General features: G+C 43.2%; 1 protein-coding gene across 2 annotated transcripts in view; it reads left to right on the top strand.

The window, feature by feature from the left end:
- The first annotated feature begins 20,107 nt into the window (after positions 1–20,107).
- TRMT9B (tRNA methyltransferase 9B (putative)) overlaps positions 20,108–21,867 on the top strand; it is a 45,582-nt gene continuing 43,822 nt past the window's right edge. The window contains exons 1-2 of one of the 2 annotated variants that reach the window (XM_067468755.1): positions 20,128–20,193; positions 20,772–20,886. In XM_067468755.1, the coding sequence (XP_067324856.1) occupies positions 20,879–20,886 (8 nt within the window). In that variant the 5' untranslated portion in view covers positions 20,128–20,193; positions 20,772–20,878. Of the gene's footprint in view, positions 20,194–20,771; positions 20,887–21,867 lie in introns of both variants that reach the window. The other variant, XM_067468756.1, reaches the window with a different exon arrangement.

Below are 21,867 nucleotides of genomic sequence, written 5' to 3'. Positions count from 1 at the left end.
GTAGCGAAGTTTCTGCCACAAAGAGTAGAACAACTACTTTCAAAGTAAAGACTACACAATTAAACAGGAACTAACACTTTCAAAGTAGGAACAGATTTTCTTTGTTATTAAAAACGTTGTTTATAAAAACTTTGAAAATTCGCCAAAAATCCATATATGTGAAATGTCCTGAAATTTGATGGGCTAATAGTGGTAAATGTGTTCTACCAGTGTAACACGTTTCACCCCAATATCTTTAAAAATGAGGAAGATAGGTGCCCCTGAAGTTTCCCCAATTGCAGTAATTTAATTATGCACAATTACTCTAATGAAATAGTAACTAAATTTCGTTAATCTCAGTATAGTAATGAAATTTTCACTAAATATACTTTAGAAACAAAACACAACCCCCCCTCCAGTTTTGTAATGACTTTTGAACCATTTTTAAATGGACTGCACATCCCAGTAACTACTAATAGAACCCAGAGTTTGCTTTTCAGTATCATATCAAGAAGTGCATTTACATCAGGTCAGATGGTGTGAGGATAACTAACCTTTTTCTTTGAGGGATAATTTTTGCACTCAGATTTCATAACACAGCAAGTCCTCCATATTCTTGGAGAATACATTCCCAGATGGACTGCAGCTGTGTGCAACTTTTCTGTCCAACCCTAGTGTTTTCTTTATATAGGGTAAAGGTTTTTCCCTGACATTAAGTCCAGTCGGGTCCGACTCTGGGGGTTCGTGCTCATCTCCATTCCTAAGCCGAAGAGCCAGTAGTGTCCATAGACAACTCCAAAGTCATGTGACCAGCATGACTTCATGGAGCGCTGTTACCTTCCGGCCGGAGCAGTACCTATTGACCTACTCACATTTGCATGTTTTTGAACTGCTAGGTTGGCAAAAGCTGGGCCTAACAGTGGGAGCTCACCCCACTCCCCAGATTTGAACCTGGAACCTTTTGTTCAGCAAGTTCAATAGCTCAGCGCTTTAATCGACTGTGCCACCGGGGGGCTCTTTATATAAACCCACATGAAGGTGTTGGGGGAGGGGGTTGCCCCCTATTAGGAAAATATGGAAGCCCTGGTGACACAGTGGGTTAAAGCGCTGTGCTGCTGAACTTGCTGATTGAAAGGATGCAGGTTCAAATCAGAAGAGCGGCATGAGCTCCCGCTGTTAGCCCCAGCTTCTGCCAATGTGCGTAGATTAATAGCTACCGCTACCTTTCTTTATGTGTGTGTATGTATAGGTGTGCGGGTGTATGTATGCGTATGCTTATGTGTATATGTGGGTGTAGACATATATATATATGCATGTGTATATATTTGTATATATAAATATAGTTTGGTTTTTGTTCTATGTTGTTTTCTTCCTTTTATTGTCTTTTTTTTCTTCACTCTTTTTTTCTTTCTTTTCATTATTCTTTTTCTGATTTATGACTTATAAACTAGACATGTGATTTTATTGTATATTTGAAAACTTAATAAAATAATATTTTAAAAAAGCTACCGTTCCGTTGGGAAGGTCATGGCACTTCATGCAGTCATGTCAGCCACATGTCTTTGGAGGTGTCTACGGACAACGCTGGCTCTTTAGCTTAGAAATGGAGATGAGCACCAATCCCCAGAGTCAGACCCGATTGGACTTAATGTCAGGGGAAAACCTTTTCCTGATTAGGAAAAAACACACTGCTTTTCAAAAGGCCCGAACAAGAAATGCAAATAGGAGATTCAGTTGTGTTTTCATTGACTCATTTAGCTTGACCCGATTTCATGGCTTGGAGTGATATCAGTGTAGCTTTCCACTTTTATATGGGCAGTTCACTGAAGAGACTGCATAGGCCAGAGGAGTTGTCTGCGCTCAGTACTTTTAGAAATAACTATGTCAAATCATACATTTTTCAAAGTTAGGATGTATGCATCAACACAGAGAAAAACACTTCTTTTGGGAAAAGAAAATCATTTTCTTAACTTAATCTATAGGCAGAAGAAGCTGTTAATATCTGTGAATGCAACAGAAACGTCTTGGTCAGAAATATTTGATGAGCATATTTAATACAAATACTTAACACTTATGTAACATAATGCTTTATAATCTTTGAAGAGCTTTATGAATCTTCGCCGGCTAATCCTTACAGGAAGCCTGGGAGATCAAAGATGAAGGCCACAGCTTGACAACCTCCCACACTTCTGCTTTGCCTGATATATTCACTAGCCTCTGTGGGGGGAAAATCTGGTCCCAACAGCTGCCAGAGGTGCACCATTCTAGGAAAATATGCCGATTACTAATTTTTTGTTGAATGGTAAGAGATTTTATTTGCACAGAAAGATTTGCTATCTACCTAATAGCTATCTACCCGACTATCTAGTTAGGGCTATCCACCTGACTAGGCTCACATTTCCAAAACTTAGGCAAGCCTTCTCAGCCCTTTGTTTTCAAAGTATGCTCACAGCAGTGATCAATGGTAGATACATGGGCAGGGCACCCCTCTGGCTCTTTGTTTATATGCTTGTAGGGATTTGCCTCACTACTTGTTTTCTACTTAGATACTCCACTTAGGCAGAAAAAAATGAATTGCAAAGATACGTGGGGGGGGGGGGAGCATCTGTAGCTGGAGATCCTACATTGAACAGGTTGTTGGATTTTATTGCCCACGAGCCCCCTTCCAGCTCTAGGTACTAGAGGTAATGTCAAATAGTGGATTTTCTTCTTAGCAGTTTTCCCCCCTGTCCAACTTCCATAACCACACAGACATTGGAAGCACAATGGCATGGGCAATTCTGGTTCTGGTATTCCATATTGCATCTTTAAACAATCAATTCCTCATCCTTGTGAGAATTTTATTTATTTATTTATTTATTTATTTATTTGGAGTGCTTCTACCCCGCCCTTCTCAACCCCCTAGGGGGACTCAGGGCGGCTTACAAAAGGCACAATTCAATGCCCAACAGTTCACTTAATACAATATACAAAATACAATATAACGACAACAGTTATAACTAGTTAAAACAATCAAATTGATACAATAGCAGCAATAAAATCATCTTGTGGTCAACGTTTGCCAATTCATAAATCCATAATCCATCCAGCATTGTCATTGTCCTTTCCTACTCTGGTCGTCATTGTCTTTTATCCATCTGCCAGCTTTCCCAAAGGCCTGGTCCCATATCCAGGTTTTTAACTTCCTTCTGAAAGATAGGAGGGATGTTGATGACCTAATTTCCCCAGGGAGTGCATTCCACAGGTGAGGGGCCACCACCGAGAAGGCCCTGTCCCTCGTCCCTACCAGTCCCACTTGTGATAAAGGTGGGGCCGAGAGCAGGGCCTCCCCAGAAGATCTTAAACTCCGAGGTGGGATGTAGAAGGAGATACGTTCGGACAGGTACGCTGGGCCGGAGCCGTATAGAGTTTTGTAGGTCAAAACCAGCACTGTGAATTGTGCTCGGAACTGGATCGGCAGCCAGTGGAGCTGACATAACAGCTCCCTGTATAATGTTCTAGCCGCCGCCCGTTGAGTAATCTAGTAATGAGTAATCTAGCCACCGCCCGTAGGACTAATTGAAGTTTCTGAACAGTCTTCAAAGGCAACTCCACGTAGAGCGCGTTGCAGTAATCTATTCGGGATGTAACAAGAGCGTGGACCACCGGTGCCAGATCAAACTTCCCAAGGTACGGGCGCAGCTGGCGCACAAGTTTTAATTGTGCAAAAGCTCTCCTGGCCACCGCCGAGACCTGGGGTTCCAGGCTCAGCAATGAGTTCAGGATCACTCCCAAGCTGCGAACCTGCGTCTTCAGGGGGAGTGTAACCCCGTCTAACACAGGTGCCATCTCTGAAGAGAACTATGGAAACCCTAAATGTTTTATTATTTTTAAATATATATCTCATCAAAACCAATAAATATTTGTTGTCTGAAACTGGGAAACCCCCCCCCCCCTCAAAAGGTTGAGTTTTAGAAATGACTATAGTTACCCTGCCCGACTTCAGAAATTAATCCCTCGCTGAGTAACACTGACAATTCCCCATTTTCCTTTCCCCACCAAAAATGGATAGGGCAGAGATTGGAACTCAGATATCTTCTGATCCTATGTAGATACAATGAATTCATCCCAAAGATGACCCAAGCCCATCATCCCAGGATTACTATTCATTGTTTAATCGAGGAACCTTCCCTTTCCCAGCCCTGATATCAATCAGCAACCATTATTTCCCCCGAAGTAATGAGATTTCACAGACACGGCTACAGAATATGGACCCCAGAATTCCTTCAATAAAAATATCTTTATTGAATTTCCCAGCAATCACAAACTTAAACATGAGAACAAGGAATGTCCTTTGCACCAATGAAATACCCGAGTTGTAGTTTGTAACAATCAAAGCAATATCTGTTTTGTTTTTTTTTTCCAAATATCTATAAAATGTCTGGGTCTATGAACGTAAAGCTTGTCAGGTCTGGGAGATGTTCCTTGACACCCTTCTTTGACCAAGCAAAGCAATAAAGTGATCTCTGACTCTTCCCTCAAACTCTGTGTGTCTCTACTGGGTCGATCGGAGCTTAGCATGCCAGGTTGAACCTCAAGATTTTGGACAACAGATTCAGTCTTCTTGCTTTTAATCATAGTACTTTGTTCATTGATTTCCTCTGGACATGGAATATTTCTGTTTCTACAAAACAAAACAAAAAAGCAATTAAAAGGATACAATAAAACAGTAATACCAGTATGGGGATGGAAATAAACCACTCTAGTCATACTTCAAATAACCTGTGAGATTCAAGGTGCTGAAGCCTATTTTAAAACAAGTGCAACACCTAGAAAAACTGCTTCCAAGTTCACACTAAACGCTGGAGTGGGTTCACCACCACCTTGATATTGGATCCCCTGGAAAAAGAAGTCCCAGTCACATTGGGAAATCAGCGAGGACGCCACAGGGACTTGAACCCCGTCCTGGAAGCCAGGAGTGCCAACCACCAGCGTCTTTTGCTTTTTTCTGGCAATGTGACAAGGGGAAAAGCAAAACCTGAGAGAACACATGTGTGTTCTCTCAGGAAAAGAAAACCTTACATGACATCTGAGGCTGGGGGTAAATATCAGGTTATTAAAGCAAAGGAACCCCATAGAAATACATTGAAGAATACATTTGTATGTAGAGCAAGAGGAATTACATGTACTTACATGACTTCTGAGGCTGAGGATAAATATCAGGCTATTAGAGCAAAGGAACCCCATAGAAATAAATCGAAGAATACATTTGTATGTAGAGCAAGGGGAATTAAATGTACTTACATGACTAATGTGGCTGTGGGTAAATATCAAGTTATTAGAGCATAAGTGTTTAAAACATAGAAAGGGAATCCCATAGAAATAAAAAGACAACATTTCTATGTAGTGGAAGAGGAAGTAAATGTACTTACATGACTTCTGTGGCTGAGGGTAAATATCAGGTTATTAAAGCAAAGGAATCTCATAGAAATTAATAGAAGAATACAGTTCTATGTAGTGCAAGAAGAATTAAATGCCCTTACCATATACACTTGGATATAAGCTGAATTTTTCAACACTTTCTGGGGGCTGAAAAGGCCCCCCTCAGCTTATATCCGAGTGAAGGTCCCCAACATTGCCTTTGCCTCCGCAGTTCCCTCTTCCACTGCATCTTCTGCTTGCGACGAGGCCTCCGGGAGTGGCTTGCGGAGGCCGAACCTGGCCCCTAGCGGCGGCCTGGTCTGGTCCCTCATGGAGGCCTGGCCTGACCCCTCATCGAGGCCTGGCCTGACCCCTCACGAAGGCCTGGCCTGGCCCCTCGCCGAGGCCTGCCCGGCCCCTCGCGGGGGCCTGGCTTGACCCCTCGCGGCCGCCTGGCCTGGCTCACCGTGGAGGCCTGGCCTGACCGCTCGCGGAGGCCTGGCCTGACCCCTCGCGGAGGCCTAGCAGGCCGCTCACGGGCACCTGACCTGGCCACTCGCGGGGACCTGACCTGGCCGCTCGCAGGGGCCCGGCCTGGCCTGGCCTGGCCACTTTTGGAAGCCTTGCTGCAGCGGACACAGCGGAGGTGGCGGCTGCAGAGGCAAAGGCAAGGACGGGGCCAGGAGGTGCATTTGGAATGTAAGAGGAATTAAATGTACTTACATGACTTCTGTGGCTGAGGGTAAATATCAGGTTATTCGAGCAAAGGAACCCCATCGAAATAAATAGAAGAATACATTTGTACGTAGAGCAAGAGGAATTAAATGTACTTACATGACTTCTGTGGCTGAGAATAAATATCAGGTTATTAGAGCACAACTGTTTAAAACATAGAAAGGGAATCCCATAGAAATAAAAAGAATACATTTCTATGTAGAGCAAGAGGAATTAAATGTACTTACATGACTTCTGTGGCTGAAGATAAATATCAGGTTATTTGAGCAAAGGAACCCCATAGAAATAAATCGAAGGATACATTTCTATGTAGACCAAGAGGAATTAAATGTACTTACATGACTTATGTGGCTGAGGATAAATATCAGGTTATGAGAGCACAATTGTTTAAAACATAGAAAGGGAATCCCATAGAAATAAAAAGAAAACATTTGTATGAAGTGCAAGAGGAATTAAATGTACTTACATGACTTCTGTGGCTGAGGGTAAATATCAGGTTATTCGAGCAAAGGAACCCCATAGAAATACATAGAAGAATACATTTGTATGTAGTGCAAGAGGAAATAAATGTGCTTATCATATACACTTGGATATAAGCTGAATTTTTAACCCTTTCTGGGGGCTGAAAAGGCCCCCCTCAGCTTATATCCAAGTGAAGATCCCTAAAGTTGCCTTTGCCTCCACAGTCTCCTCCTCCGCTGCGTCCTCTGTTTGCGACGAGGCATCCGGGAGTGGCTTGCGGAGGCCGAACCTGGCCCCTCGTGGCGGCCTGGCCTGGTCCCTCATGGAGGCCTGGCCTGACCCCTCATCGAGGCCTGGCCTGACCCCTCACGAAGGCCTGGCCTGGCCCCTCGTCGAGGCCTGTCCCGGCCCCTCGTGGGGGCCTGGCCTGACCCCTCACGGCGGCCTGGCCTGACCCATCGTGGAGGCCCTGCCTGACCGCACGCGGAGGCCTGGCCTGACCCCTCGCGGGGGCCTAGCAGGCCGCTCACGGGGACCTGACCTGGCCACTCGTGGGAACCTGACTTGGCTGCTCGCGGGGGCCTGGCCTGGCCTGGCCTGGCCACTTTTGGAGGCCTCGCTGCAGCGGACACAGCGGAGGCGGCGACTGCGGAGGTGAAGGCAAGCATGGGGCCAGGAGGTGCTTATGTAAGAGGAATGAAATGTACTTACATGACTTCTGCGGCTGAGGGTAAATATCAGGTTATTAGAGCAAAGGAACCACATAGAAATAAATGGAATATGTAGAGCAGGATGAATTAAATGTATTTACAGGACTTATGTGGCTGAGGATAAATATCAGGTTATTGGAGCACAACTGTTTAAAACATAGAAAAGGAACCCCATAGAAATAAACTGAAGAATACATTTCTGTGTAGACCAAGAGGAATTAAATGTACTTACATAACTTCTGTAGTTGGGGATGAATATCAGGTTATTCGAGCAAAGGAACCCCATAGAAATAAATCGAATAATACATGTCTGTGTAGCCCAAGAGGAATTAAATGTACTTACATGACTTTCAAAGAAGAATGATACACAGATGGTACATCACACCACAAAAAATTTCAAAATGTTATAAGAATGCATCCAACAAATGTTGGAAATGCGAACAACAAATTGGAACCTTTTTCCATGCCTGGTGGACCTGCCTAAAAGCAAAAACTGTTTGGAGTGACATAAATGAAGATATACGAAAGATTTTAAAGATAAAAATCCAAAAGGAGCCGGAATATTTTTATTAGGAATGTTAGACACAGAGAAAGACAAAAATAAAGAGATGTTGTTGAACTATTTGGCAACTGCAGCCAGAATAGTATACGCGAGGAATTGGAGATTAAAAGAGATAACAAAAAGAGAAGATTGGCAAAACAAGGTTCTGGAGATAATGAACAGGGACAAACTGGCTATCACCGAATCAAGGCCTACCAAAGAAACAAACCAATTGGGACCAATAATAGATTACTTCAAACATGGAAAATAGATCTTATTTGTTAAAAAGAGTTAATCATAGGGAAGGAGAAGATAGAGGAGAAATAAAGCTACCCTATGTGATCACAGTGACAAAACAACTAAAGACCACCAAAGGCTAGAAGGAAGTTAACAAACTTATTTTATTTTATCCTAACAAATTCTCCTTTTTTTCTTCTTCTTCATTTATTTTCTTCCACCTTTTTCCTACTTTCTATAATATTATATTATAATGTAATGCAATATAATATAATATAATACTAATAATATAATATTATAATTATATATTTATATTACATGTAATATTACTAATAATATTACAATATTACAACCTTATATTATAATAATATTACAACATTAACAACCTTAGATATGCAGATGACACCACATTGATGGCCAAAAGCGAGGAGGAGCTGAGGAGCCTTCTAATCAAGGTGAAAGAAGCAAGCGCAAAAGCTGGGTTGCAGTCAAACATAAAAAACCCCCAAGATTATGGCAACAAGAATGATTGCTTTTGTGCTTTCTTCTTTCACCTTGATTAGAAGGCTCTTCAGCTCCTCCTCATTTTCGGCCATCAGAGTGGTGACATCTGCATATCTGAGGTTGTTAATATTTCTTCCAGCAATTTTCACCCCAGCTTTGTTTTCAACCGAGTATATACGATATAGATATATGGAAATGTTCTCCCATTTTCGATGTAAAAGGAACTATTTTCTTATAACTTTATTTTTTTCAAATAATAATAATAATAACAATAATAATAATAATTATTATTATTTTATTTTTGCATCTCGCCACCATCTCCCCAAAGGCACTCGGGGCAGCTTACATATTCCCCTACTTTCCATCAACTTCTTTATAGTTTGAAATAACAATCTCTCCTTCCCACATTTAACTATCTGCTCTCTAAATAAAGGAATAAATAACTTGTCCTATCTCCCCGAGGAGACTCAGGGTGGATTCAAACATCAGAAGGCAAACATTCAATGTCTATACGATAATAAATACAAATATATTGATAGACACCCCCCCCCCCCGAACCCAAAATGTTTAGACAGTGACACACATATATCAAAATAAGCTCACAAGTCTAACAAGGAGACTTGTTTTTGTAAGTGAAGATTTCATCAAAGTTCCTTGGTTTGCTTTGAAAAATCTGAGCTATGATTTACTGTGGCTTCATCAGATTGCCCAATTGTTGCTCTCCCCACTTTTTTTGTGGGGAGGGGGGTTGTATATGTAATGTTTCTTCGCCTACCTGTTCCCCAATCCCTCTCCCTCATCCGGTCCAATGCTCTGGCAATAGAGGGAGTGGGGAAAAACAGTTTGGAACCAATGGGACAGCCTCACTTACTTGAATGGGCCGGATCCTTCCGCCAGGCATTGCGCATCACAAGAGGACAAAAAATAGTCCCTGGCCACAGTGCCCAATGCATGCAAACATGCTCCTTGTAAATCCTTGCTCACATAATACAGCCTGAGCATCCTTTATCTGGCAAATACAAAATACAAGGCTCAACAATAACTCCAGTTATAATGGAAAGGAAATCCCCCCTCAAAATTTTTAAAAAAATGGAATGGATTTTTAAAAACTAAGGGAAAGAAATCTAGATAAAGTAGGGGATTGGATAAAGGTTGTTATGAAGAAAGAAACGATGATGGAGGAATTTAAGGAAATAAAATGATCATGGTTCCACTGTATACAACTAGAACAATGGCTCAAGAATTGGGTAAAAAAATAATAGAAATGGACATAAACTTACCCAATTTGAGCAAATAGTACAAAATGGAAGAAATATGAAATAACATAAAATTTAAAATTAAAATGTATAAGATAATAGTCAAAATAAAAGAAGAAAAAAAAACAAAGAATAATATCCTTATGGAGATATGGGAAGAAGACTTAGCGGTCAAAGTAAGTGATATGGAGTGCACACAATTATGGGAACAAAGGCATTTAAAAAACTTATCAATACATGTTTTATCGTATCGTATCAGAAGCGAACTGAGGGTACAGTTGTCATGTATTTGAAAAACTCAAAGTTTAAAAAACTTGGCATTGTACTAAATGTTCTTTGACCTGAAGCTGGTCATTTGGAGTGCCTTTGGTGTTGCTACAAAAAGGTCCTCCATTGTGCATGTGGCTGGGCTCAGACTGCATTGTAATCAGTAGTTTTTGGTTTGCTCTTCACACTTGCATGTTGTGGGCTCCACTCTGTGGCCCCATTCCAGTTTAAGATCGTCTGGGGAGGCCCTTCTCTAGGTCCTGCCAGCTTCGCAAATGTGTTTGGTGGAGATGAGAAACAGGGCATTCTCGGTTGTCCCCCCCCCCCCAACCTGTGGAACTCGCTTCCTAGCAAGATCAGGTCGGCTTCATCCCTTCTGTCTTTCAGGAAGAAACTGAAATCATGGTTCTGAGACCAGGCTTTTGGACAGCAGGCATAACAGCACTTTAGATATGGAATTGGACTGGACTGGCTATATGATTTGACTAACAGCTTTTAATTGTTTTTAACTGAATAATTTATCTATTGGTTTAAACTGGTGTATATTGTTGTATTTGCTTGTTTGTGCGGCATCGAATTGTTGCAGAATGTAAGCCGTCCTGAGTCCCCAATTGAGGGGTGAGAAGGACGGGGTAGAAATGCTGGAAATAATAATAATAATAAATAATTCCTTAAGGTTGGCTCTGCATCTCATGGTGCCAGAACGCAGTCTGTTCAGTGCCTTCAGAGTCGCCCAGTGTTCTGTGTGCCCAGGGGGGAGCCTTTCATTCGGTATCAGCCATGGGTTGAGGTTCTGGGTTTGAGCCTGCCACTTTTGGACTTTTGCTTGCTGAGGTGTTCACTTTAGGGTTATCATAAGTCAGAAATGACCTGAAGGGCCAAGGAATGGGCTTCACAACAGCCATGGAATTGCCTTCACATTTCTGTTTATTTTTTCATACGCATTTCTGCATCTTTTCCCCATTAACTGGAGCATGCGGGTGTACATTTTCAGTGTATCTCATTTAATGCATACATTTGGTTCCTCCAAAATATACTGAAAGCCTTGAAAATGTATATACTTTTGAAGCAAGGCGGGCTCTATCTATCTCTGCTTCCTAAGGAAACAGAAAACTGTATCTCCACTATATGAAATAAATAATTTGCCGTAAATTGTGCAGCATAGGAAGGGTACCTCTGTTTATAGTAAAGGTTTATGCTCTTATTATCAGTTGTAATTTATTAATAACCAATGAGATCATAAGTCACATCATATACTAAATTGAAAACAGAACGATTGCAAGAGGGGTGGTGTGGTTATCATGCACAAAAGGGATTTCGGTCATCTATCATGTTGATCTTTGGGAGAATATTTAGACCATCTTTGAAATGGCCTTACAAACCTGGGTTTGTGTCCGTGCATCAGATGATCTCTTCCAAACTGACTCTCCTATCATGCTGTTTAAAAGATGCAGCAAAAAAAGGAGTACAGCTAGTGTCGGACCTTAAAAGAAGAAGCGAGGACAATGAGGTTCTTATTATCAGGCCTGTGCAATGAATTAAAATTACATGAATAGGCCACTTAGACGAAGCCTACAGGGCAAATTTTCACAGATACTTTACCATCTATCTTGGATTCTTTGACCCCATTAAATGACACAAACTCGCTGTTGCTCTGTGAATAGGCACAGCCTATCAATCAGCACACAATCAGGAGCCCCCAGTGACACAGTGGGTCAAACCCTTGTGCCTACAGGACTGCTGACTGAAAGGTCAACAGTTTGAATCTGGGGAGAGGGATGAGCTCCCATCTGTCAGCACCAGCTTCTCATATGCAGAGGCAGCCCTAAGTAATTTTCAGCGGTAAGCAAACAGTATTTTGCCCCCCCCCCCCCATCACTGATATATATTTTCTGTTTGTTGTGAGAGTTCTGTGTGCCATATTTGGTTCAATTCCATCATTGATGGAGTTCAGAATGCCCTTTGATTGTAGGTGAACTATACATCCCAGTAACTACAACTCACATATGTCAAGGTCTATTTTTCCCCAAGAGCGCCTCAAGAGCGCCCCTGGGCAAAATCAACTATACTGCAAATGCTTACTTTGCATAATGAGTTGAGCCGTCCTTGCTCATACGAGGACATGAGAAAAGCCTCCCACAGGATGGTAAAACATCCTGATGTCCCCTGGGCAACATCCTTGCAGATAGCCAATTCTCTCACACCAGAAGTGGCTTGCAGTTTCTCAAGTCACTCCTGACACGAAAAAAAGCACACAACGTTTAGATTTCTTTCACGGGTTTGTCTTTATTCAACAAAACTCTTGTTATAAAGAGAAATATATTCACTATGGCAATGCCAGTGCTCAAATGTGCATCAGACAGAGTGTATTCCCTCCACACATGGACAGTGAGGGGAAATAACAGGGATGGTCATATAGAATTTCCAAGGTTTGGGACTGGAGAAAAATTTGCCCTTTCTAATTGATTATTTAACCCCCACCAGAAGTCTCATTTTCAAAAATGTTAACAAATCTTTTTATTTCCCTGGGTTGCTGTGATTTTTCTGGGCTGTATGGCCATCTTCCAGAAGCATTCTCACCTGACGTTTTCCCCATCCTTGGAGGTTGTGAGGTCTGTTGAAAAATAGGCAAGTGGAGTTTATTGATCTGTGGATTGTCCAGGGTAGGACAAAGAACTCCTGTCTATTTGAGGCAAGTGTGAATGTTGCAATTGGCCACCTTGATTAGCATTGAATAGTCCTGGTGTTCATCTCCGGCTCTGGGGGTGGTGTTCATCTTCATTTCTAAGCCGAAGAGCTGGCTTTGTCTGTAGACACCTCCTAGGTCATGTGGCTGGCATGACTACATGGAGCACTGTTTACCTTTCCGCCGAGGTGGAACTCACATTTGCATATTTTTGGACTGCTAAGTTGTCAGAAGCTGGGGCTAACAGCAGGAGCTCACCTCTTTATGCCCATTTGAACCACCAACCTTCTGGTCAACAAGTTCAGCAGCTCAGTGGTTTAACCTTTTGTGCCACTCTGGCCCCTATAAATCCCAGGATTTCATAGCAGTTCCATTGGTGTCCAACTGTATTAATTCTACATCCTGAGTCACAAACTTCAGTTTCAGTGAGATCAGGTAAACCTTTGCTCCTGGCTGCTTTCAATCTCCTAACCAGGCAGCTTTTCCCACAACAAAAGACGTGAGAGACATATTTAACAGAGTGGGAGGGCGATGTCAACAGAATTAAAATCTACATCATAGCCGACTTTTTCAGTGACATCCCAAGAGTCATACTTAATATTTATTAATCGGGGGGGGGGGGGGGTCTTAAGGGCATCGAAATTAAAAGCTTTAACCGAAATGTTAGTATAGAGGTCATACAAAGTTTAAGGTTTGGGCTTTTTGAAAAGTTGCTATATTAGCAAGCTTACATAGGACATTGGTTTGTGGTTAAGCACAAAGTCTGCAGGTGCGAGAAGGTACTTTCCATCAAGAGGTTGATGGGAGAGGGACAGGAAGAGTAAAGATCAAGGTACTTTTCATGACAAAAATATTCTTGTTTATCTGAGGGTATATAAAAGTTTGCAAAAACAGAGGAGTGGGTGGCAGTCATTCGCAAACGTTGGTGCCTGTGTGCACTTAATATGTCTGTCCAACTTCCTCATGGCTATGATGAAAATAAAACCTTGTTTTTGATCTTTTTTGGGACTGTTTCTTTCCTTACATGCTCCCGTGACCTGGACCATAAGTATTGGAGGTCCGATTTAGGGTGTCTAACAACAACATCTCTTTAGCACCCCGAAACTGTAATATTTATCCATCAGCTATCCCTTAAGAATCCGTCAACATTTCTACTTAATGTGCTACTGGAGGAGTAGGCTCCAATCTTCCACCTGCAACTCCACTGTGCAGGACAATAGTTGCCATGTCTCTGTCTAGAGCATGAGGTCCTCAAACTTTTTAAACAGAGGGCCAGGTCACAGTCCCTCAAACTGTTGGAGGGCCGGATTATAATGTGAAAAAAGCATGAATAAATTCCAATGCACAATGCACATATCTTATTTGTAGTGCAAAAAACACTTTAAAACAATACAATAATTAAAATGAAGAACAATTTTAACAAATATGAACTTATTAGTATTTTAATGGGAAGTGTGAGCTTGCTTTTGGCTGATGAGATAGGATTGTTGTGGTGGTGGTGTGCTTTCAAGTCATTTCAGACTTAGGTTGACATTGAGCAAGAGCTGGATAAATGACCTTGGAGGGCCGTATCCGGCCCATGGGCCTTTGTTTGGAGACCCCTGATCTAGAGAAAATTCAGAGCTGCTGGTGAGAAAAAGATAGACCAAGCTTTTTCAAGGACACATGCTGGTGAAATCCAGTATTTTGAAGCCACAAAGGCGACAGACTGGAAAGTACTGGGGAGTGCATATTGTCAGAGTACTGGGCAGCTGAGGTAGGAGGGCATCTGTTCAGACAGTCTTTCATTTTCAAAAATCTTTCCAATGCCTTTTTTTGTCTGGCATAGTAACCGGAGATGATACGCAGTGCATCTCCTGGGATACTGCCTCTTTTGCAGTAAGTATGGCAGTAGAGTAGAAAGCTCTGGCTAATCCCACATAATCTGAGAGCTAATCTTGCCATCGGATTGTCATCTTATCCTAGTCTTACCGAAGTCACATTAAAAGAAAATTATTCACAAGTGACTCTGTGATCAAACATTGGCTTAATCTCCCAAAGTTAGGAAAGAAATGATCCTAGCTGCTCCTCCCGAAGAAGTCTGAGATATTATTTAATAAAAGATTCTAGGAGAAGCAAACAGTATGGCAAATGACACACATAGAAATAAGTTGGGACCAAAAACGACCGTCTCCCATCACTGACATATTGTGACAACGGATGAGATGGTAACAAGCTGCAAATCCCTGTTCTATAAATAATGGTGCTATGATTACAGCTGTAGTCAACACGCCTTCCTGTGACTGATTAGAAGCTCTTGTTCATTTGAGCCTACTGTGCTCTTACGAAAGCTGTGAAGTTGCCAAGCGGTAGGACACAGCATTTTGGAAGACTTATTATTAACCTATTAGCTGTAATGCTGCAGGATCTTTTCTGGTCTCTTCTAATTCACATGAAGTAGCGAGAGTGCTGGATTCATCTCTGGTAGTGGTCATGAATTGAATGGGAGCCAACAAACCAAAACTTCATTTGGACAAGAGCAAAAATGGATTCAATCTCATTCAAAAGATTCAACCTGCTCTGGATTCAACTTCTGAAGTATCCATCACGCCCATTAGAGGTGCAATTTGCCTCAGCTTCAACTTATCCAGTACAGTGATGCCTTGAGTTGAGAGTTTAATTTGTTCTCTGACTGAGCTCTTAACTCAGATTGCTCTTATTTCAAAGCAAACTTTCCAATTGAAATGCATTGATGATGGTCCATGATGTATCCAGTTCTGGTTTCGGCTGTTGCTTTTGTCGTTTGTGGAATTTTTGTTTTTGTCTGTTGGTGTGGACAACCATGTTCTTCTCCATTTTCCTGTAAGTGAGATTGTCTATTTTGTCCCAGTCCTGGGAATTCATCTTCTGGCTGATATTGATATGGAGATGCAGCAGTTCCTTGTCTGTGTTTGCGAGTTCTTTGCGGATGGTGTGGATTCTCTCTCTTAAGAGGTTGCGTCAACCAGATGTTCCCAGAAGACATCACGGCTCTGTTTCACCATTGCCTCACCACCAGTTACTTTCAGTGGGACAATGAATTCTACGAACAGAAAGATGGAGTAGCTATGGGGAGCCCTCTCAGCCCAGTCATAGCTAACTTCTACATGGAACACTTTGAAGAACAAGCCCTGGAGACAGCAACCAAAAAGCCCACGATATGCTACGTTCAGCAAAGGACAAGAGGGATCCTCTCACCTCTGCAGGAGTCTACCGTATACCATGCAGCTGTGGACAAGTCTACATAGGGACCACCAAACGCAGCGCCCAGACACGCATCAAGGAACATGAAAGGCACTGCAGACTACTTCAACCAGAGAAGTCAGCCATAGCAGAGCACCTGATGAACCAGCCTGGACACAGCATATTATTTGAAAACACAGAAATGCTGGACCACACCAACAACCACCATGTCAGACTACACAGAGAAGCCATTGAAATCCACAAGCATGTGGACAATTTCAACAGAAAGGAAGAGATCATGAAAATGAACAAAATCTGGCTACCAGTATTAAAGAACTCTAAAATTATAACAGCTAAACAACAGAGAGGAAGAAACCAGGCACAGATTAACACCTCCCAGCAACAGGTTTTCCCAGGTTCAGGCAGGCCTTCAAATGCTAATGAAGGTGATTGGCTAAACATTCACACCTATTGCAGCAGGGAAGAGCTCCTTGCCCCACCCCAGCCATTCCACAGATATATAAACCCATTGTCCTAATTCCAACAGACCTCTACCTCTGAGGATGCTTGCCATAGATGCAGGCGAAACGTCAGGAGAAATGCCTCTAGAGCATGGCCATATAGCCCGAAAAAACCCACAAGAACTGAATGTAATGTTAGTTCGTGCTACCATCAGAACTCAAAAACCACTGGGGGGATTGACACCAAATTTGGACACAACACACCTAACAGTCCAATTGATGTCCTCCACTCAAAAAAATTGATTTTGTCATTTGGGAATTGTCGTTGCTGAGATTTATAGTTTACCTACAATCAAAGAGCATTATGAACTCCACCAATGATGGAATTGGGCCAAACTTAGCACACAGGGCTCCCATGACCAACAGAAAAAACTGGAAAGGCTTGGTGGACATTACCCTTGAGTTTGGGAATTATAGTTCACCCACATCCAGAAGCACTGTGGACTCAAACAATGATGGATCTGGACCAAACTTGGCACGAATATTCCATATGCCCAAATATGAACACAGATGGAGTTTAAGGGAAATAGACCTTGACTTTCAGATGGGGAAGGAACTGATGGTATGCTCCAATTTGTTGTCCCTTTAAGACCTGAGCCTGCCAGCTTCCATTACATGACGTACCACTACTTCTGGCAGGGCTCCATGCTTAAAGGGATGGCAAAGTGGAGAATGCCACCATGGTGGCAATACAGTTGGCTTGAAGCAATGGGGGGAAGTTAGACAGTTGACACCTCCCATAGTGGGATGGCCCTGCAAGTAAGACAGGCGATGCGGGGCAATGGGTTCCCCATGCTCCCCAACGGCAATAGCTGGATTTGCCACAATGCATCGTGATTCTGGCGGCCAGTGTGAAGAGGTCATTGCTCTCTCCCCCTTCTCTCTTCATGAAGCAAAAAATACCTGGAATAAAAACAACACAAAATCAGCTAACCCAAAGTTCCTCAAAGTACACAAGAGCAAAGAGGACAGCAATCCCACTGTTACACCAGCTCCAATGGCTGCCAGTCTGTTACCAAGCACAATTCACAGTGCTGGATTTAGCCTATAAAGCCCTAAATGGTTCCAGCCCAGTTTACCTGTCAGAGTGTATCTCCCTTTATGAACCATCTCGGAGATTAAGATTGTCTGGAGAGGCCTTGCTTTTGGTCTCACCTCCTTTGCAGGCACGATTGGAGGGGACGAGAGGCAGGGCCTTTTCAGTAGTAGCCCCTTGGCTATGGACCACCCTCTCCAGAGGGATCAGATCAGTCCCTTCTCTCCTGGTTGTTAGGAAAAAAAATTAAGGCATGGCTTTGGGACTAAGCTTTTGACAAATAATTGGAGCAGTGCAATGTGATTGACAAATGGAACAGCCCTGGATTATGTTTTGGTTGGCGTGATTTTAATTGATGTTTTAATAATTGATGTTTTACTTGTTTGGTTTTAATTGTAATTGTTTATTTTATGTATGTATGGCACTGATTTTAAACTGCCTTAAACAGACAGGATTATTTTAAATATATGTGCTATTGTGGTTTTTAATGCTTATATTGTCTTGTTAATTTTATATTTATGCTGTTTTCTTTGTATGTATTGATTATGTTACTTGGAAACCGCTCTGAGTCCCCTTGGGGAGATAGAGCAGTATATAAAGTTTTGTTGTTGTTGTTGTTGTTGTTGATGAATTGTGGCCTGTTATAAGGCTGCCTTGAGGCCCTTTTGGGGTGAGAAAGGCAGGATATAAATATGGTAAATAAAATAAATCTCCCATAGTAGGATGAGGCATGGAGGCACAAGGCATGGAGGCTGCTCCCTTGAAGCCCTAAAGCCCTGTTCTCTTGTGCTAGTGCACCCCCTGGTGCTAGCTCTTAACTCAAAATGCTGCTCATATGTCAAAGTGAACTCTTGGCCAAATGACAGCTCTTAACTCAAAATGCTCTTAACTTGGGATGCTTTTTAAGTTGAGGTTCCACTGTATATTTATATTAATCCGTATTCTTCTTTGCCTTTTGTCTTTTGATTCATTCCTGAGTCCACTTCTGAATTTTGACTATATTCCCTAAAGCACATGTATCAAGGCCCATGGTTTGAATCCGGCCCATGATGTAATTTTATGTGGCTCCCCAGATGCTGGACTACAACTCATCTTTAGACATTCCTCATCATTAGACATGATTACTAGAGCCAATGGAAGTTGTGGAAGAGGCCTGAGGCTGGATCTATATCCCAGGATTGGATCCCAGATTATCTGTTTTGCACTGGATTATGTGAGTCTATACTGCCAGATAATCTGGGATAAGGAGATAACCTGGGATCAGATCCTGGGATATAGGGCAGTGTAGACCCCAGTTTATCTGCTTTGAGCTGGATTATATGAGTCTATACTGCTAGACAATCTGGGATAATATGGGTTCGGATCCTGGGATATAGGGCAGTGTAGATCCCAGATTATCTGTTTTCAACGGGATTATATGTGTCTACACTGCCAGATAATCTGGGATAAGGAGATAGCCTGGAACTGGATCCTGAGGTACAGGGCAGTGTAGATCCCAGATTATCTAATTTAAACTAGATTATATGAATCTACACTGCCAGATAATCTGGGAAAAGGACATAATGTGGGATTGTATCCTGGGGTACAGGGCAGTGTAGATCCCAGATTACCTGCTTTGGATTATATGAATCTACACTTCCAGATAATCTGGGATAAGGAGATAGTGTGGGATCTGATCCTCGGGTATAGGGCAGTGTAGATTATAATCTTTGAACCGGATTATATGAGTCTACACTGCCAGATAATCTGGGATAAGGAGATAACCTGGGATTGGATCCTGAGATATTGGGTAGTGTAGATACCAGATTATCTGCTTTGAATCGGATTATATGAATCTACATTGTCAGATAATCTGGGATAAGGAGACAACCAGGGATTGGATCCTGGGATATAGGGCAGTATAGATCCCAGATTGTCTGATTTGAACTAGATTATATGAATCTACACTGCCAGATAATCTAGGATAGGAGATAATGTGGGATTGGAACCTGAGGTATAGGACAGTGTAGATCCCAGATTAACCGCTTAGAACTGGATTATATGAATCTGCACTGCCAGATAATCTGGGATAAGAAGATTACCTGGGATTGGATCTCGGGGTATAGGGCAGTATATATCCCAGATTGTCTGATTTGAACCGGATTATATGAGTCTACACTGTCAGATAATCTGGGATAAGGAGATAATGTGGGATCAGATCTTGGGATACAGGGTTGTGTAGATGCAGCCTAAAACACCGCCTACAGCAGCGGATCTTCCCCCTCCCATCCAGACCCTGCTTAGCATTCAAAGTCTGGTAGGACCTGTCACTTCATGGCTAAGCTCCCAAATTGGAGCTGCAAAGCACAAGCAAGCCTTTTCTGCATATAAACACACAAGGCAGCGTGCCTTTCCCTCCCCGCCGAACCCCAACAGTGGTACATTCCTGCTTCGGGAGCCCGAAATCGAGCGCTACCACTGGAGGGCGGGGGGGGGGGGATGCGCCTCTTGGGTCCAGGCACCGCCCCTTTCTCTCCGCCTCCCTTCCTCCTCCTCTTGTCTCTCTCCACTCCCGGCAGGATGCAGGCTGAGCGGCGGGGAGCCGAGCCCGGAGGAGGAGGAGGAGGAGGAGGAGGAGGCTGAGGCGGGTCCCTCCCTGCCTCCTACCGGCCGGTGCAGGTAAGGAAGAGGGGCGGGGGGCGGCCGCAGTGGCTCCGTCCTTGGGACGGCTTTGGAGTTGCGCGCCTCTTCGGAGGCATACGGTAGCATTGGTCCCTCAGGGGAGAGAGAGCAGGGGAAATAGAGAGAGAAGGCTGCTTTGGACGCCTTGGGATGCTGGGGGAGGACGTCCCAGTCATCCTCCTGGTGTGATCTATGGGGATTTGTCCTCTTCCCCTTTCTGCCTTGCTTGCCAATGCCCTCTTTCCTGCAGCAACTTCTCTATTGCCACCCCCCCCCCCCCCACCTGCTTCTTCCTTTCCTGGCTTGGCTTGATTTTCAAGTTCCTCCCACTGCTTGAGATCTTAAAATAGAGCCCATCTTTTGGAGAGAGGTGTGGGTGGGGATGGCACTGGATCTCCACTACCATTATAGGGCCATGTAATGCAGCTCTGCATCATTTGGCAGTGGAGATCCAACCTCACAGATTGGCACAAGCTTTGGATGCTCTGTAGCCTCTTCCTTGGCTAGAAACTACAGGCAGACCCCACATTGTGAGCAAGATATATTTGTTTATATCCCATTTTATCTGTCCATAGAGACCCCTGTGAGCTGCTGAAATTGCTGACCAAAAGGTTCAAATCCTAGGAGCGGGGTGAGCTCCTGCCATTAGCCCCAGCTTCTGCCAAGCTAGCAGTTCGAAAAGATGCAAATGTGAGTAGATCAATATGTACCGCTCTGGCAGGAAGGTAACAATGTAATATAATAATGGAGCCCGCAGTGGCACAGCAGGTTAAACCACTGAGCTGCTGAAATTACTGACCAAAAGGTTTCAGGTTTGAAGCCAGGGAGCATTGTGAGCTCCTGCCGTTAGCCCCAGCTTCTGCCAACCTAGCAGTTCGAAATCATGCAAATGTGAGTAGATTAATAGGTACCGTTCTGGCGGGAAGGTAATAATGTAATTTAGTAATAGAGCCTGCAGTGGCGCAGCAGGTTTAACCGCTGAGCTGCTGAAATTGCTGACTGAAAGGTTGCAGATTCGAAGTCAGGGAGCATTGTGAGCTCCTGCCGCTGGCCCCAGCTTCTGCCAAGCTAGCAGTTCGAAAACATGCAAATGTGAGTAGATCAATAGGTACCGTTCTGGCGGGAAGGTAATAATGTAATTTAGTAATAGAGCCCGCAGTGGCGCAGCAGGTTTAACCGCTGAGCTGCTGAAATTGCTGACTGAAAGGTTGCAGATTCGAAGTCAGGGAGCATTGTGAGCTCCTGCTGTTGGCCCCAGATTCTGCCAACCTAGCAGTTCGAAAACATGCAAATGTGAGTAGATCAATAGGTTCCGCTCTGGTGGGAAGGTAATAATGTAATATAGTAATGGAGCCCTCAGTGGCGCAGCAGGTTAAACCGCTGAGCTGCTGAAATTACTGACTGAAAGGTTGCAGATTCGAAGCCAGGGAGCATTGTGAGCTCCTGCCATTAGCCCCAGCTTCTGCCTACCTAGCAGTTCGAAAACATGCAAATGTGAGTAGATCAATAGGTTCTGCTCTGGTGGGAAGGTAATAATGTAATATAGTAATGGAGCCCGCAGTGGCACAACCGGTTAAACCACTGAGCTGCTGAAATTGTTGACTGAAAGGTTGCAGGTTTGAATCCGGGGAGCGGCGTGAGATTCTGCCACTAGCCCCAGCTTTTGCTTTT

Source organism: Anolis sagrei, chromosome 5 (genome assembly GCF_037176765.1).
Source record: "Anolis sagrei isolate rAnoSag1 chromosome 5, rAnoSag1.mat, whole genome shotgun sequence".
Classification (NCBI taxonomy): domain Eukaryota; kingdom Metazoa; phylum Chordata; class Lepidosauria; order Squamata; family Dactyloidae; genus Anolis; species Anolis sagrei.
The sequence above is the reverse complement of the archived record's forward strand: the minus strand, read 5'-3'. Positions and strand labels throughout refer to the sequence as shown.